We start from the raw sequence: 19,290 nt of genomic DNA on the forward strand, positions 1-19,290 counted from the left end.
TCACCCAGGAGTGTGAATATTCCACCCCCCGAGTGACAAATGTTACACTGACATAAGCACTCATGTTCACAGTGCTGTCGGCGGAAGAGCTTCTCCTGCTGACATAGCTTATGCCGCTCGCAGGGGTGGGTTTTTTTACGCCAACAGGAGAAGTTTCTCCTATCAGCATAGAATGTCTTTACCATATGCGCTGCAGCCGTACTGGTACAGCTGAGCTGCTGCAGCCCTGTAAGTATAGACATGGCCTACGGCACTCATCGCTATGGTATCTGAGTGTTTTGCTTGTCCCTAGTGATTTAACTAGGATTTTAACACTGGAAAACTATTTGCACGTTGTCATTTTCATACTCCAGAAGGCATTCGGGAGTCAGTTGGTAGGCCACATGTTCAGGTTTGCATATGCTGACACTTGTCCTCACTTCTCCTTGCCCTACCTGCCTTGAAGTAGTTTGTAGTCACTGTTATAGCTTAAGTGGAATGTCAGGAGAGGAGTCAATCAATCGGAGTGGCTAATGTACAGGGCGTGAATTATCCAGTGGTTGCTGGAATGGTTCAAAAGAACGTGTTGTTTATTTAATTTGTGCAGTCTTCACTCTTATTTAGCAATACATGGCTTGATTATTGCAATCGCCTCCTGGCAGGTCTTCTCCATCATTCCCGGCTTTGAATAAATGTGATCAGTCATGTTACACCTGCCCTTACTTCCCTACCCTGGCAGTCTATAACACTGCCAAGATGACTTGAAGATGGCCATGCTGGTCTTCAATAGCTGAGATTTCCAGCCTCATCCCAATATAAATTTTGAAGCAAATGTAGTAGAAATGTAGCAAACGTAGTAGAACATTCACAAAAAGCAAATTGTGAATTCACACCAGACACCTGATGGTAAGAGTTATTCATCCAGCCAGGGGACAGAAACACACCACGTGAGTGATGAGTCCTGTCAGAACAGCTCTGATTTCAAATACTGAATACTCTCAACTGAGAGTTTGCAAATGTACTGGAGCCCAGAAGTAATAATGAATACAGCTGAGCAAACCACCTCATGATCCTGGGTAACTCAGGGTCAGCGAGTAGATGAACTTCGTCATTTTTTTGGGTTACAAATAATTCATCAGGCTCAAGTCATCATCCTGCTGAGAGATCTAGAGGGCCTATGTTCCAGACCTCCTCCCTGAGCCTTGTCATGATACAGGTTTGCTCTTTGCCCCATCATTCCCTCGACTCTTTTTAGGGATGCCACCATCCCTTCTTAAATCGACTGGCGATGGCGCCTTTTGCTGTAGTGGCCTCAAGTGTATGGGACTTGCTGCCTCTTCTCATACACCTCAGTCCATCCCTCCCTGGGGTGGGGCATGGCATCATTTTATAAATATTGCTCATTATTAGGATGTTATTGTGCCAAAGGAAACTGCATCTTCTATTTAAAAATATCCGTCGGCCTAGTTGTAGGGCTTTTCTTGGGGATCAATGGTCTAAAGCAGTGGTTTTCAAACAGCGGGTCGCAACCCAGTACTGGGTCACAGAATGTAAGGCACTGGGTCACAGCAGCTCTGGTCAGCACCGCCAGCCGGGCCATTAAAAGTCCCATCGGTGGTGCTGCCCAACTAAAGCAGGCTAGTCCCTACCTGTTCTGACACCGCACTGCGCCCCAGTAGCAGCCAGCAGCAGGTCTGGCTCCTAGGCAGGGTGGCCCCAGAGCTCCATGCACTGCCCGAGTACTGGCTCTGAACTCCCATTGGCTGGTTCCTGGCCAATAGGAACTTGGGGGCAGTGCCTGTGGGCGAGAGCCACGTAGAGCCACTTGCGCGCCTCTGCCCAGGAACCAGACCTGCTGCTGGCCACTTCCGCGGCTCAGCACAGTCTGCAGTGCCAGGACAGGCACGATGCCTTCCTTAGCAACCCCACTGCACTGCTGACCGGTAAGCCCGCGCCCCAATCCTGTGCCCCAGGCCTGAGCCCCCCCCACCCCAGAGCCCCCTCCCGCACCCCAAACCTCTCACCCCTGCAGCCCTCACCCCTGCTCCCCAACCCTCTGCCCCAGCCCTGAGCCCCTCCCACCATCCCAAACCCCTCTGCCCCAGCTCCACTGGGTCATGGACATCAACAGTTTTCTTCAACTGGGTCACCAGAAAAAAAGTTTGAAAACCACTGGTCTAAAGTACCAACTCCTCCCAATTACCCAGTAGTCCTTAGGAAATGCCCTTCAACAAGGTGATTGTTGCTTGTCCCTATGGGAATATTCAAAATGCTGTCACTTTTACTTTGCCCTGGTTTATACAGTAGGTTATTATTCCAGATAATGGGGTACTTACTGTATGCTTTAATAAGAGCTTCTTTTCATAGAACAAAAGCTGAGCTAGATCAAGAAGCTCTGATCAGTGGAAACCTGGCTACAGAAGCTAATTTGATCATCCTAGATATGCAGGAGAATATCATCCAGGTGAGAAACTGCACGGTTAGCTCTAGGCCAGTCCTGGCATCCTGGATGCCAAAGAGAGTGGGATTCATTTCTCTCTTAGGCAGTACATTTTAATTAAAAAGACTTTGGAAACATTTACAATCTGAAATAAATAAAAAATTATCCTTCGTTATCCCAGCATGTTTTTAAAAAACAAAACAAAAAAGACCCCAAGGGCAAAATTGTCATCTGTTGGTGCAAGCCCCTTTCACGCAGTGGGGTTGCAGCCGTGTAACTGAGAAGAGACTTTGGCCCCGGTTATTTATAACAGTACTTGAAATCCAATTTCAGTTGGCTTTAGAGGGCACTGGGGTTTCTCAGCTCTGACTGAGGTGGGTGGAGGAAAGAAGGATCTACATTTATTTCAGGAATTTGTCTGAGGATCTTAAACATTTGGGACTGGGCTGGCCTGATGGACTTTCAGAGTAGCAGCCGTGTTAGTCTGTATCTGCAAAAAGAAAAGGAGGACTTGTGGCACCTTAGAGACTAACAAATTTATTTGAGCATAAGCTTTTGTGAGCTACAGCTCACTTCATCGGATGCATTCAGTGGAAAATACAGTGGGGAGATTTATATACACAGAGAACATGAAACAATGGGTGTTACCATACACACTGTAACGAGAGTGATTAGGTAAGGTGAGCTATTACCAGCAGGAGAGTGAGGGGGAAAAAAACCTTTTGTAGTAATAATCAAGGTGGGCCATTTCCAGCAGTTGACAAGAACGTCTGAGGAACAGCGGGCGGGGCGGGCGTGGGGGGGTATAAACAAGGGGAAATAGTTTTACTTTGTATAATGACCCATCCACTCCCAGTCTTTATTCAAGCCTAAGTTAATTGTATCCAGTTTGCAAATTAATTTCAATTCAGCAGTCTCTCATTGGAGTCTGTTTTTGAAGGTTTTTTGTTGAAGAATTGCCACTTTTAGGTCTGTAATCGAGTGACCAAAGAGATTGAAGTGTTCTCCGACTGGTTTTTGAATGTTATAATTCTTGACGTCTGATTTGTGTCCATTTATTCTTTTACGTAGAGACTGTCCGGTTTGGCCAATGTACATGGCAGAGGGGCATTGCTGGCACATGATGGCATATATCACATTGGGAGATGTGCAGGTGAATGAGCCTCTGATAGTGTGGCTGATGTGATTAGGTCCTATGATGGTATCCCCCGAATAGATATGTGGACAGAGTTGGCAACAGGCTTTGTTGCATGGATAGGTTCCTGGGTTAGTGGTTCTGTTGTATGGTGTGTGGTTGTTGGTGAGTATTTTCTTCAGGTTGGGGGCCTGTCTGTAAGCAAGGACTGGCCTGTCTCCCAAGATCTGTGAGAGTGATGGGTCATCCTTCAGGATAGGCTGTAGATCCTTGATGATGCGTTGGAGAAGTTGCCAACTGTGTCCACAGACTCCAACGAGAGACTGCTGAATTGGAATTAATTTGCAAACTGGATACAATTAACTTAGGCTTGAATAAAGACTGGGAGTGGATGGGTCATTATACAAAGTAAAATTATTTCCCCATGTTTATTTCCCCCCGCCCGCCTGCTGTTCCTCAGACGTTCTTGTCAACTGCTGGAAATGGCCCACCTTGATTATCACTACAAAAGGTTCCCCCCCACCCGCTCTCCTGCTGGTAATAGCTCACCTTACCTGATCACTCTCAGTGTGTATGGTAACACCCATTGTTTCATGTTCTCTGTGTATATAAATCTCCCCACTGTATTTTCCACTGAATGCATCCGATGAAGTGAGCTGTAGCTCACGAAAGCTTATGCTCAAATGAATTTGTTAGTCTCTAAGGTGCCACAAGTACTCCTTCTCTTTTTCCTGATGGACCTGTGGCATTGCTCTGCGTTGTCCTGTGAGATCTCGGTTTTTAGTCCCCAATCCTACAAAGGGCTCTGCACAGGACAACCCTTATGCCTGCTTGGAGCCCCATTGGCACAAGGGTCTGCCCATTTGAAGCAACTTGCCAGATCAGGCCCTTAACATGAAGAGGCCAGGTCCTCAGCTCAGGGTACAGTGGTTACAGTGGAACCATGACAATTTATCCCATCTGAGGATCTGCCTGCTGGGATGTGAGCATGTGGAGGCAGTGCAGAACACCTTCACCTTGTATTCCGCTGTAACCCCTGGCATTAGAATCATAGAATATCAGGGTTGGAAGGGACCCCTGAAGGTATTCTAGTCCAACCCCCTGCTCGAAGCAGGACCAATTCCCAGTTAAATCATCCCAGCCAGGGCTTTGTCAAGCCTGACCTTAAAAACCTCTAAGGAAGGAGATTCTACCACCTCCCTAGGTAACGCATTCCAGTGTTTCACCACCCTCTTAGTGAAAAAGTTTTTCCTAATATCCAATCTAAACCTCCCTCACTGCAACTTGAGACCATTACTCCTCGTTCTGTCATCTGCTACCATTGAGAACAGTCTAGAGCCATCCTCTTTGGAACCCCCTTTCAGGTAGTTGAAAGCAGCTATCAAATCCCCCCTCATTCTTCTCTTCTGCAGGCTAAACAATCCCAGCTCCCTCAGCCTCTCCTCAGAAGTCATGTGTTCTAGACCCCTAATCATTTTTGTTGCCCTTCGCTGGACTCTCTCCAATTTATCCACATCCTTCTCACCAATGTCGAATAGAGGGGAACGATCATGTCCCTCGATCTGCTCGCTATGCCCCTACTTATACATCCCAAAATGCCATTGGCCTTCTTGGCAACAAGGGCACACTGTTGACTCATATCCAGCTTCTCATCCACTGTCACCCCTAGGTCCTTTTCTGCAGAACTGCTGCCTAGCCATTCGGTCCCTAGTCTGTAGCGGTGCATTGGATTCTTCCATCCTAAGTGCAGGACCCTGCACTTATCCTTATTGAACCTCATCAGATTTCTTTTGGCCCAATCCTCCAATTTGTCTAGGTCCTTCTGTATCCTATCCCTCCCCTCCAGCGTATCTACCACTCCTCCCAGTTTAGTATCATCCGCAAATTTGCTGAGAGTGTAATCCACACCATCTTCCAGATCATTTATGAAGATATTGAACAAAACCGGCCCTAGGACCGACCCTTGGGGCACTCCACTTGATACCGGCTGCCAACTAGACATGGAGCCATTGATCACTACCCGTTGAGCCCGACAATCTAGCCAGCTTTCTACCCACCTTATAGTGCATTCATCCAGCCCATACTTCCTTAACTTGCTGACAAGAATACTGTGGGAGACCTTGTCAAAAGCTTTGCTAAAGTCAAGAAACAATACATCCACTGCTTTCCCTTCATCCACAGAACCAGTAATCTCATCATAAAAGGCGATTAGATTAGTCAGGCATGACCTTCCCTTGGTGAATCCATGCTGGCTGTTCCTGATCACTTTCCTCTCATGCAAGTGCTTCAGGATTGATTCTTTGAGGACCTGCTCCATGATTTTTCCAGGGACTGAGGTGAGGCTGACTGGCCTGTAGTTCCCTGGATCCTCCTTCTTCCCTTTTTTAAAGATTGGCACTACATTAGCCTTTTTCCAGTTATCCGGGACTTCCCCGGTTCGCCACGAGTTTTCAAAGATAATGGCCAATGGCTCTGCAATCACAGCCGCCAATTCCTTCAGCACTCTCGGATGCAACTCGTCCGGCCCCATGGACTTGTGCACGTCCAGCTTTTCTAAATAGTCCCTAACCACCTCTATCTCCACAGAGGGCTGGCCATCTCTTCCCCATTTTGTGATGCCCAGCGCAGCAGTCTGGGAGCTGACCATGTTTGTGAAGACAGAGGCAAAAAAAGCATTGAGTACATTAGCTTTTTCCACATCCTCTGTCACTAGGTTGCCTCTCTCATTCAGTAAGGGGCCCACACTTTCCTTGGCTTTCTTCTTGTTGCCAACATACCTGAAGAAACCCTTCTTGTTACTCTTGACATCTCTTGGTAGCTGCAGCTCCAGGTGCGATTTGGCCCTCCTGATATCATTCCTACATGCCCGAGCAATATTTTTATACTCTTCCCTGGTCATATGTCCAACCTTCCACTTCTTGTAAGCTTCTTTTTTATGTTTAAGATCCGCTAGGATTTCACCATTAAGCCAAGCTGGTCGCCTGCCATATTTACTATTCTTTCGACTCATCGGGATGGTTTGTCCCTGTAACCTCAACAGGGATTCCTTGAAATACAGCCAGCTCTCCTGGACTCCTTTCCCCTTCAAGTTAGTCCCCCAGGGGATCCTGGCCATCCGTTCCCTGAGGGAGTCGAAGTCTGCTTTCCTGAAGTCCAGGGTCCGTATCCTGCTGCTTACCTTTCTTCCCTGTGTCAGGATCCTGAACTCAACCAACTCATGGTCACTGCCTCCCAGATTCCCATCCACTTTTGCTTCCCCCACTAATTCTACCCGGTTTGTGAGCAGCAGGTCAAGAAAAGCGCCCCCCCTAGTTGGCTCCTCTAGCACTTGCGCCAGGAAATTGTCCCCTATGCTTTCCAAAAACTTCCTGGATTGTCTATGCACCGCTGTATTGCTCTCCCAGCAGATATCAGGAAAATTAAAGTCACCCATGAGAATCAAGGCATGCGATCTAGTAGCTTCCGTGAGCTGCCGGAAGAAAGCCTCATCTACCTCATCCCCCTGGTCCGGTGGTCGATAGCAGACTCCCACCACTACATCACTCTTGTTGCACACACTTCTAAACTTAATCCAGAGACACTCAGGTTTTTCTACAGTTTCGTACCGGAGCTCTGAGCAGTCATACTGCTCCCTTACATACAGTGCTACTCCCCCACCTTTTCTGCCCTGCCTGTCCTTCCTGAACAGTTTATAACCATCCATGACAGTACTCCAGTCATGTGAGTTATCCCACCAAGTCTCTGTTATTCCAATCACGTCATAGTTCTTTGACATCACCAGGACCTCCAGTTCTCCCTGCTTGTTACCAAGGCTTTGTGCATTTGTATATAAGCACTTGAGATAACCTGTTGATCGCCCCTCATTCCCAGTATGAGGCAGGAGCCCTCCCCTCACAGACATTCCAGCCTGTGCTTCCTCCCGGTATCCCGCTTTCCCACTTACCTCAGGGCTTTGGTCTCCTTCCCCCGGTGAACCTAGTTTAAAGCCCTCCTCACTAGGTTAGCCAGCCTGCTGGCAAAGATGCTCTTCCCTCTCTTCGTAAGATGGAGCCCGTCTCTGCCCAGCACTCCTCCTTCATGGAACACCATCCCATGGTCAAAGAATCCAAAGCCTTCTCTCCGACACCACCTGTGTAGCCATTCGTTGACTTCCACGATTCGACGGTCCCTACCCAGGCCTTTTCCTTCCACGGGGAGGATGGACGAGAACATCACTTGCGCCTCCAACTCCTTTATCCTTCTTCCCAGAGCCACGTAGTCCGCAGTGATCCGTTCAAGGTCATTCTTGGCAGTATCATTGGTGCCCACGTGGAAAAGCAGGAAGGGGTAGCGATCCGAGGGCTTGATGAGTCTCGGCAGTCTCTCCGTCACATCGCGAATCTTAGCCCCTGGCAAGCAGCAGACTTCTCGGTTTTCCCGGTCAGGGCGGCAGATAGATGACTCAGTCCCCCGGAGGACTAGGATTAGAAAAGTGATGCCCTCCAAAGGGAGTGCCATGTAGTTCTTTAAAGCCACATAAAAAAGACTCAGCCAGCAGGAAGATTATGAAATTTTACCGAGGGAAAGTTTTACCTAGGGAGGTGGTGGAATCTCCTTCCCTAGAAGTTTTTAAGGTCAGGCTTGACAAAGCCCTGGCTGGGATGATTTAGTCGGGGATCGGTCCTGCTTTGAGCAGGGGGTTGGACTAGGTGACCTCCTGAGGTCCCTTCCAACCCTGATATTCTATGATTCTATGATTCTATGAAAACGTGGGACTTTGAGGGTGGGTATAGAAATGTGCTGAGTTCACAATGGATAGGAAGGATCCTTGGAACACTGAGAGGCACAGGGAGGACGCCTCTTTCCCTTTCTACCCTGATCCATGAGAAGCGACTTCCCTGTTCCTGTTTTGTAAGATAAAACACAGTGTGGTGAAGCATTTTGTTTGCAGCCTGCGAGGGATTCCAATCTTGGTCTCCTGGACAATAGAAGAGAACTTTAGTCCCTGTGCTTCTGTTTCCTGTTAGCTTGCCTAGTTACGTGAATACTGTTCTTCTCTGTGTGTAGGCGAGCTCGGCTGTAGACTGCAAAGATAACCTTTTGGGAGGTGTGCTGAAGGTCCTGGTAAATTCTCTCAGCTGTGATCAGAGCACCACATACCTGACTCATTGCTTTGCCACACTCAGAGCCCTCATTGCCAAGGTAAACGCTTAAAATACTTGTTTCTGTCTTTCTGGTTAAGACATTAGAGCCACATTTTCAGAGTGGAAACCCAGTTGCACCCATCAGAACAGGTGTTTTGTACAGACACGCTGGTGCATGCATGACCGTTCATGATTGCGCAGGGCTGTCTGCTTCCAGTCCTTGGAAATATTGTTGATAACATGGATGGAACAACTCAGGTGGAATAAAAGTATTGTATTGTTTTTGCTTCTAGCAATGTATCAATGAACACAGAAAATTATACTGATAAAAATGTATAGCAAAATTCCACCCAAAAGGATTGGTCACTTCAGTTAAAATAGTTATTTAAATTTTCAGGAATTTGATTGTGCTGAATTCATGAATATAGTAGAAATTAGATTATTACAGCCTCAAGACTAATTTCAGATCAATCACCTGAACTAAGTGGAATTCTTCCCCCTTTAAGCACGTGTAATTGAGATGAGAATTTGAGTTTGTTGGTATATTTTATACTATTTTTTTTCTAAATACTAACACAAATTATCCCCACACTTTCCCTGGTGCATCCCTGCTGAAGTTAATACAGTTTCACAGGAGCAAATAAGGGCAGATTTTGGCCTACTGTCTTTATAACATGAATCATACCAGATTTGTTATCTTTTAATATAGAGTCCTAAGAGAAGAGCCTTATTCAGAATATTTTAGCACCTGGCAAAGGAGTCATTCTCCTCCGAAAAAGGATTTCCAAAAAGAATTTGTGAAGATCCTAAATGTAAAAAACAAACAAACAGAATAATTGTGCCCAAATTAGTGTCTGTCTTCCATTAAATATGGATAAGCAGATAAGATTAATGATAGGGTAGTTTCCTGAGTAGTTATGAAACTCATAAAGTACAATGGAAATTTAATTATCTTTGGAATCTTCCGTTAAAGTGACTTATGACAGATTTCAGTAATAATAATGAGTGTATCTTCCAATTAACATGATTTGGTACTGTAATTTATGAAGCAACCATTCTAACTCTTTAAAATGCACTATAGGTGTGTACACGTTGCTTTATAAACCAAATAAAAATGATGGGACCCTGTGCCAAAGAGTTTGCAATGTAGGTTAGACATAACACAGACAGATGAGACAATGACCCAAGGGTGGAGGCTCAGAAAGAGGCACACAAGGGTTGAAACAGAGAGAGATAATGGCATGTGTTCATTGTTACATGCACACCTTCTAAGTTCCTATCTATGCACAAACAGTAGATGTGTATCTATATGTATTCTGTTTAGAATGTGAGCTCTTCAGGGAAGTTGCCTTCTTTGTATTTCACAGTGCCAAGCACATTGTGGGGCTACCAGAACCAATAGCAATCTGTGTGTCTCAAACCTATCATAAATCAAAAGTTTGGAGCAGGGTCTCGGATGGAGCTTAGTGCTGGAAGTTTTGGGGAGAATGAAATTGTGTGGTGCCAGGGGATAGGGTGCCAGCAGGATGTGAAAATATCCAATTAGTTCCATATTCTCAGTGCACTGTTGGCATATTTCTTCACCCCTTTGTGTTGGTGTGCTTAAAGTCTTGAAATACCAACTCTCACAATCTTACTGCAAATCTTGCCATATTTGGTGTTTTGCTTAAAGCTCCTGGAGTCATGAGATCATCTGAGAATCATAGCTTTTGTTTATTTTTTCAAAGAGTAAATTTCTAGCCCTCCTAGGTCTGGAGGAAAGGTTGAGAAACCAGAAGCCACATCAAAAGAACCCAAACAGTATGGTCTTTAAATCTCATGATTTTTTGAGCCTGACTCGTGACATTTGAATGCTTGGGGTCGAATGCCCTGATGGTGTCTTCTCTGCCTCTCTTAGTTTGGAGACTTGCTGTTTGAAGAGGAGATGGAGCAGTGTGCTGACCTATGTCAAAGAGTTCTCCATCACTGCAGCAGCAGCATAGACATCACACGAATTCAAGCCTGTGCTACCCTTTACCTCCTCATGAGACACAGTTTCAGCTCCATCAGTGTAAGTTATTAGATACAGCAAAGAATTTGATGCCACTCTTTTGCATTAGAGTTTAAAACCAATACTAAAAATGATAACAAATTGAAAAGATTTGTATGGAAGGAGGAGGTGCTGTGCTTTTGCAGGCACACCTCTGAGGCACAATTCCTACCCTGCTTGCCTTCTGCTCTGTGGGTGGCAAATGATAGTTTGTTTGTTTGCTGGCCTATATCAGCAGCAAATTGCAACATTCCCACTCCCCCAACATCTCCCACAAGCTCAGCTTCACTGGCTGGCTCATTGAGGGAAGGGAGCCAGGACTCCACCTACTCATTATCCAGCTGTTCTGATGGGGTCTAGCAGGTGCAGATAGCTCTCCTACACCTATGTGCCTGGACCTACGGTCCAGGTAGCATGTTCAGGGAATGTGACAGAGAGGATTCTTACTTCCCCTTACACTCTGCATAGATACATAGCCTAAGACACCATGTAGCCCTAAGGTGTTCACATGTAAAGTACTGGGCCAAAATGACAGATGGCATAAGTAGGTACACTTGGCCCATTGTATTTAAATAAGTAGAAAAGATGCGGGTTTACATCCCAAGAGCACACAAATGAATAAAAATGTATGGTGCCTGTGGCAAATTAATACATTTGAATCCGTACACCTTGTAGCTATTGCATGGCCTTTGTTTTTCTTTCTCCCCCCTACCTATAAAGAATTTTGCAAGAGTGAAGATGCAGGTGACAATGTCCCTGGCCTCTCTGGTTGGTAAATCATCTGATTTCAATGAGGAGTACCTCAGAAGATCCTTACGAACGATCTTGGCGTATGCAGAAGAAGATATGGACATGCAGCCAACCCTGTTTCCAGGCCAGGTTAGGCTTTTTGTGGCTTCTGATGCTTTCTTCAGGACCTCTCATCTTGAGATGCACTGGAATGAGATCTCCACACCTGAGCATTCCTAAACCAGTAATATTGAAAATTGGGGTGCAGATGTTGCTGCTTGCACCCATCTCTAATTTAATGAAGGGCCACACTTTTAAAATCAGAACAATCTAGACAATATCAAGGATGTCTGGAGTAAAAGCTGAGCATAATTCCATGGGATAACCTTACAGTGATCCAAGTAGAACTTACTGTAGGTTAGATTCTTCTCTTAGCTATGTATACATGATTCCCCTTGAATCCAGAAGGAGCTACATCCATGTACAGTATCTGAGACTGGAATTTGTGTCATTACCATAGTACTGCCAATCTGAAAACATAACTTACCTCCATTCCTCCAAAACCCAAAGCTGTCAGTGAAAAATGACAAACCTTATTTTAAAGGCAACAGCCTAGAAGTTATGCAGTTAGGATATTTGCACTTCTTTGTGTGGTTGAGTTACGAAACTGAAAGCTGAAGTTCTTCCAACTACCCAAACAGTTCCTGTATAAAGGGAATATATTATTTTAAAATGAAATATACAGGTAGCATCTCTAATTATTCCTGGTCACTTGAGTTACCCTGGTTTCACCCACAGTTTGGCACACATGTTGGCTAATCAAATTTCCCCTTTTATGCATCCCGCTTTATAAATCACGATGATTTCATAACCGTCATGAGAAATGGGAACCTGTCATTTTCCAAAAAGAAAAGGAGTACTTGTGGCACCTTAGAGACTAACAAATTTATTTTAGCATAAGCTTTTGTGAGCTACAGCTCACTTCATCGGATGCTGTAGCTCACGAAAGCTTATGCTCAAATAAATTTGTTAGTCTCTAAGGTGCCACTAGTACTCCTTTTCTTTTTGCGAATACAAACTAACACGGCTGCTACTCTGAAACCTGTCATTTTCCCCATTATCAGAGCAAGACAGCTATATATGGAAACCTTAGTTTAAAAAAAAATCCCACTCTTTTCAGTTCATAAGGAAGTGACTGCATTACTAGCAACCACCACATCTAACTGTGAGATAATGAAACATCTGGTGCTAAGAATTGCAAAAACATCTGCTTAACATTATATTGCAATTTTCCTGAACCAGAAGTTGCACTCCATTTAGGGATGAGTATTATAGAGTTCATGAACAAAAGGAGATGGACTTGTTTGATTTGATTCGATAAAGCTATTGTGTGTGTGTGTCTTTTGCCATGTCATTGTTCTGTTAGTTGCTTGCTGAATGAATATGATTGGTAAAGCCTGCACTTCACAGTCCTGCACTGTGACTTTTCTTTGTGCCAACAGTTAATAGAGTAAACAGTAAATCATCTTGTGTTGATGCTGAACTTTTAATCAAACCCTGAAGCATGTGTGGGTTTTATGTGTGTGTATCTCCAGGTGAAGGAGCTGCTACATAATCTGAACAGTATCTTGTCAGACACAGTGAAAATGAGGGAGTTTCAGGAAGATCCAGAGATGCTCATGGATCTCATGTACAGGTGAAACCTTCTCATGCTGCTGTTGAATGAATTAAAATGAAGGAAACACAAAGGGCCTGTGGGGTTTTGAGAGAGATCCCCAAGTATTTCTTACTGACAAGCTCTCCAGGTGCAGTGTTTAGGCAAAAGGAGCTTTTTCCTTATGATGTAACATACAAAGTGCACCAGTCAATTCTCTACATTTTAAAAGATTTTTATAAGCCAATTTTCAATTTCATTTGTGATGCAATATGCACATTGTAAGCACTTATGACGATAGATACGTATTTTTTTAAAGAAAGAAAATAAACCCAATTCAAATCTATTTCTTGACCTGTGTTGCTAGAATTGCCAAAGGGTATCAGACATCACCTGACTTGAGGCTGACTTGGCTACAGAACATGGCAGAGAAACACGCCAAGAAGAAGTGCTACACTGAGGCAGCCATGTGCCTGGTCCATGCTGCCGCTCTGGTTGCAGAATACCTGAGCATGCTAGAGGATCACAAGTACCTGCCAGTGGGCAGCGTCAGCTTTCAGGTAGAAATAATATGCGTTTTTTTCTGTATCTGGGAACTCTTCTAGTGACTTTGGGGAGGAGTTGCCTGGCACCAATCAGAGTCAGTTAACTGAATCCACATCTGGGCTATCTAGAAGGCAACATTCAACAGTTGTATAATGTACCCCTTTTCCCCGGACCTTAGTTTGCCACCAGACCTCGTTGCTTAACACTGAGTTGGGACCAACTGTTGCTAGACTGCTGGAATACTTTACTGAATACTTTAGCTGTACACTTTACTTCCTACCTGAAACTGTTTCATAGTTTTGCCGTAGGCTGTTAGACAATGCTTCCATCCTGGAAGTAGCTGAAAATTTGGTAGATATCTAATTCTGAAGCACTTTTGGCTACTTTAGAATGAAAGTTATTATTATTACTGAATGGGTAGCTCCAGTTTTAGGTACATTAAATGTCTAAGGTGTAGTCTGTAGCTGAATGACATAGCAGCCACAAAATAGAGCAAGTAAGCACCTCATTTGTAGGCAACTCATGCCTATTAATTGAATCAGATGCACAAGAAACATTCTAAACATAAAGGGCTAATTTCTCACCAACGTGTGGCTTTTTTTAACATGTAACTAGCATTTATTTAAATGAATTATCTACCTGTGCACCAATGGAAGAGAGACCTCCTTAAAAGTGTCAGTCCAACCTAGGATTTCTACAGTTGTCCTGAGCTTACACAGAGGTGAAGAAGAGCACCGTGTAAGCTCAAAAGCCTGTCTCTCTCCCCAGCTGAAGTTGAGCCAATAAAAGAAATTACCTCACCCACTTTCTCTCTAACTTATTTGCGAAATTCCTAGATATAGAAGGTGGGGAGACACACCAAAGGTATTCCATACCATCATTTGGTAGGAAATCTTGTCTCGTTTACTCAGCTAGAATCCACTGATCTTTTCAACATCAAATAGTGTCTAGAAGCATCCCAGGTGGATCTGCTCTTCTCATCAAAATACATGTCTGGAAAAAGGACAGTTGAGCCATAGTGCTCTGTAGTAGAGAGGTGACAAAAAAATATTCTTGCTTAAGGATCCAGAAACCCCTCAATGACATAGCCATTTATCTGAGCAGAATTGAGGTTTCAGTTTGCTCTGTAAAAAGGCAAAATGGTGGGCATTATTACTGAGCCTTTCAAGTGAGGATCTCCAAGCACTTTACAAACATTACTTAAGCCTTGCAGTGCCTCTGAGGTAAGGATGAGAGTGGAAGGGATGATCTTGTGGCTAAAGCACAAGATTGGTGAGACCATCTGGGTTTTATTCAGAGCCTGGGCTCATACTTATTATGTGATCTTGGGTCAGTCACCCACTGGACCGCTTTCTGTTTCCTTATCTCTAAAATGAGAAAGATGAGAATACTTGTCAGCTCAAAGTGCTTTATTATTGTTATTATTTGTATTACTGAAGCACCTAGGAGCCCCAGTCATGGACCAGGACCCCACTGTGCTGGGTGTTGTACAAATACAAAAGCAAAAAAGACACTTCCTATGCCAAAGAGCTTACAATCTAAGAAATGTTTGTGATATATTTTGAGCTGTTGGATGGCAGGTGCTATAAAAATGTAAAATATTAGTATATAAATATTATGTTAGGTCAGCAGTAGTATTATCCCAATTTTACAGGTGGGTAACCTGAGGCATAGAGAGATTGAATGACTTTCCCTAGGTCCCTCACAAAATTATTAGTAGAGTCTTGAATTCCAATGCCCAGCCCCTTATACTAACCAGTAGCATCACATTTACTCTTTATGCTGTGCAAGACAGAACAGTATATTGTAAGAATGCACATACATAGCTTATTAGCATTGTAGACCTTAAAATCTTTCCTTCAACAGAATTCATCTTGGGCCTGATTGTCAGTTACACAAAGTCCCCTTTACACTGAGTAAAGGGGACTCAAAGGGAGCGTAAATTACATTTACATCTAATTTAAGGCCACTTTATATTCCCTGAACCAGGATGTATGTTGCATAAATGAGAATCAAGCCCCTTGAGTTTGTGCTATTTAGAAATGTTGGCTTTTCTTAAGGAAAACTAAGTATATGTGGCTCAAAGAGATTATAGACTATTCAGAATTGAAACTTGTCTGTTGTTCTGTAAGCTCCTCTAAATGTCCAGAATTAAATTAATTAATCCAAGGATTAAACAAATTGCTGTTAGGATCATGCAAGTTCAGGAGCTTTGGAATTCTGCAGCTTATGTGAGTGTGAAACTGGATACAGCTACCCAAAGTGTTGCCTGGATGCTAAAATATTCAGGATCATCTGAATCAGTAACTTATTTGTTGTATGCAGTGCTGTTGTAGCCATGTTGGTCCTAGGGTATTAGAGTTACAAGGTGGGAGAGGTAATATCTTTATTGGACCAACTTCTGCTGGTGAGAGGGACAAGCTTTTGAGCTTACACAGAGGTGAAGAAGAGCGCTGTGTAAGCTCAAAAGCCTTTCTCTCTCCCCAGCTGAAGTTGAGCCAATAAAAGAAATTACCTCACCCACTTTCTCTCTAACTTATTTGTGATATAGAAGGTGGGGAGACACACCAAAGTCTTGCAGATCAAGACAAAAGCTGCAGACCAAAGTAAATGGAATGTTGTCCTGCATACATTTTTCAAAAGATAACGCAAACCACAGAAATGTATAGAAGAGGTGCTCAGATACCACAGTTCTGAGCCAGTAGAAAGGGGCTGTGGGAAAATATTTAGAGCCAATGAACAGATAATTTGATGGCTGCAATTTCCTCGGCTTCCCCTTTATAATAAATCACTGCTCCGAATTCTCTTAAATTTCCCATGAAAGGGCTCATAAAAGACAGTACTAAACTCCAAGTACTAAACAGCCTGTGAAAACACATTGGGATACTGGGATGAAAAGTGCAATACATTTGTTAGGTATCAGAGGGGAAGCCGTGTTAGTCTGGATCTTTGCTGCTTTTACATTTGTTAGCTAGATTGTAAACTCTTTAGCTCAGGGATTGGCTGAGGGATTGGCTTTTTGCTTTGTGTGGCTTGAATTACAGTGAGGCCCTGAACCTCGATTGAGGCCTCTAAAGGCTATCCTGATATAAATTAATTAATAATGAAGTGCCAAAAAAAGTTTATACGTATCTTCCAAATTCCCATTATTTTTGAATCCTGGCAGTTTAAATAAATGTGTATAAGAATTAAACAAATTCTAGTGCTGATGAATGTTTGATATGAATAATATAGGGTGAGGTTCCCCTTTGTGCTAGGGAAAGCACAGGCTTTGTGTGTCACTGAAGTCCCATTTTGGCCACTCTGTTCTTTGGACTCCCCGTTAGGGTTTAAATGGGACTAAAGTTACACACAGGCCTTGTATGGGTGCTCTGCACAGAGTGAATTTCTCCCACAGAGAAGGAAAAATTATCACAGATGAGATGATCACAGTGGTCCCTTCTGATCTCAGACTCTATGAAAATGTGCCCATAAAGCTGCAGTGGAGATGAGTATCCCTGTGCAGTGACTGATGTGAGCTATCAGAACTTTAAGTCAGATCAATAGTAGTGGCACTTGATCTCTGCCATTTTAGAAAAAGGCCGTTCCGAAATCAAATTGCCAGCTAGCTGGCATTCTCCTCCAGCTGAGACAGAGTTCAAATGTCACTTTCTGTTAAAAACATGAGACTACATGTTTTCAATTAAAAACAAAAGCTAGAAATTGTTGCAGCTATTGAAAGCTACTGATGCTGGGGTATCTTTATGTTTATGTGTATTTACATATAATTTAACAATGCTAATGTTATAATGATTTTGCATTTATATGTTGCTTTTCATTCAAATGGATGCCAAAGCATTTACCAGACTTTACTAAGAGGCCTAAAAAACTTAAATGCCTGATCCTGTGGGCTTTATTCAGTATATCTTCCATTAAGAAATTGACTTCAGTGGGAAACTTACCTTCAGGTTCAGGCTCTAATATGTTACCTGCAGTAAAATACCATTAAGGAGCACTGAGACTGAGAAATCAAACACGTATAAGTAAAAAAGAATTCCAATATTATGGTTTCTAAAGCAACATCCTCTGCATTGCACTTTCTCAGACTTGCATAAGTGGAGTCAAAACCCATTTAGCAAACTCCCCAGAATAATTCACCTTTGGGCTGATATGAAGCATGGAAAATTTAAGCTTGGAAGGATTTATGGAGGAGGCAATTATGCTCAGCTGACAAGGGGGAAGAGTTGTTAGAGTGAAAATGAGCACCATGGAAACCTTTAACCCCCCACTGAAATGCAGCTGCCTGGAAGTCTCTTGCCTGCAGAGGGAATTTTGGGACTGGTGGCAAGTTTGGTTTCAAAATACTGAGGTGGGAGGGAAAAGTCGGGATTCTAGTGACAAGCCCTTTGATCTCTTGTGCTGGGGTTTATGACGTGATAAGAGCTTCTTTATGGAACGTAGCCTTGTATCCAGCAGCTGGACTTCTGTTATTTTATTTCTGTTGTGTTAAGGCTCTTGTCAGTGAAAAATCTCTGTTGCAGGGTGTGCCTCTGTGATAGTCTGTTGGTTTTGGTTTCCATGCCCTGTGGCAGTCTCTGTTGTGATCTATTTCAGAATATTTCCTCCAATGTGCTGGAGGAATCTGCTGTTTCGGATGATATTTTGTCTCCAGATGAGGATGGGATATGTTCTGGGAGGTATTTCTCTGAGAGCGGCCTGGTGGGGCTGCTGGAACAAGCTGCAGAGCTCTTCAGCACGGTGAGTGAATAGACAGGGCGGGCTAAATTCATCCCTGTATGACTGTGCTGAAGATAATGGAGTTACCCCAGGGACGATTTTGGCCATTGGGTCAGACTCACTCCTGTAAGTGCAAGGGAGTGCAGTTTTCACTTCTTGTGCCCTCAGTGGTAGATGCATGGAGTGGGGACTTATCCCTGGGGAATGGCAAGTTTAACGTTCTGCCGAGGCTCCTGTAGGACACCCACCAGTACTGGCTCCCAGGCTGGCCATGCCCACTTCTGGAGGGGGGGATTGCTGTGCCCCAGCTGCAGGCAGACTGATCACTGCTTGGGGCTTGCAATTTGGTGAACTGAGCCCTCTGGTATAATCCTGATATAGTAAATTTGAAAAAGACCTTCATATTACTGCATAGACTATAGACCCTAGGAGTTACCCATCTGCTTTCATACAGAGCACAGCCAGAGTTTAGCCTCACAAATCACATTTACTTTAAGGGGAGTCATGTAGTTAAACTCCGTCCAACTCAGCATATGTATACGTTGTTAAGGAGCTTTGTGGATGTTTGATAAGACATTTTACTAAATTAATACATGGTAATAAAATTATACTCCTGTAGGCTCATAATCACTTTACTGATTTTTAAAAGCTAAAACAGGCATCATATCAGAAAAATGATCTTATAAAATAACTCATCCTACAATGCCTGTAGTGAAGATCCAATCTCTTTATATAGTGCATGAAAACTCAATTTCTTTCCTTTTTTTAATTTCCTCTTACAAGGGGGGATTGTACGAAACTGTGAATGAGGTCTACAAAATTGTCATCCCCATACTGGAAGCACATCGAGACTTCAGGAAGCTTACCTCTACGCACAGCAAGCTTCAAAAAGCCTTCGACAGCATAATTAACAAGGTACCTGCTACTGCTGGTTCTCTA

At 43.7% G+C, this 19,290-nt stretch overlaps 1 protein-coding gene across 2 annotated transcripts in view; it reads left to right on the forward strand.

The window, feature by feature from the left end:
- The window catches only part of DOCK8 (dedicator of cytokinesis 8), a 138,513-nt gene that overhangs the window by 107,882 nt on the left and 11,341 nt on the right, over positions 1–19,290 (forward strand). For both annotated transcript variants that reach the window (XM_048849840.2, XM_075128751.1), the window contains 8 exons: positions 2,347–2,443; positions 8,601–8,735; positions 10,575–10,727; positions 11,427–11,585; positions 13,031–13,131; positions 13,457–13,649; positions 18,229–18,372; positions 19,135–19,266. In XM_048849840.2, the coding sequence (XP_048705797.1) occupies positions 2,347–2,443; positions 8,601–8,735; positions 10,575–10,727; positions 11,427–11,585; positions 13,031–13,131; positions 13,457–13,649; positions 18,229–18,372; positions 19,135–19,266 (1,114 nt within the window). The remainder of the gene's footprint in view (positions 1–2,346; positions 2,444–8,600; positions 8,736–10,574; positions 10,728–11,426; positions 11,586–13,030; positions 13,132–13,456; positions 13,650–18,228; positions 18,373–19,134; positions 19,267–19,290) is intronic.

Source organism: Caretta caretta, chromosome 5 (genome assembly GCF_965140235.1).
Source record: "Caretta caretta isolate rCarCar2 chromosome 5, rCarCar1.hap1, whole genome shotgun sequence".
Lineage (NCBI taxonomy): Eukaryota > Metazoa > Chordata > Testudines > Cheloniidae > Caretta > Caretta caretta.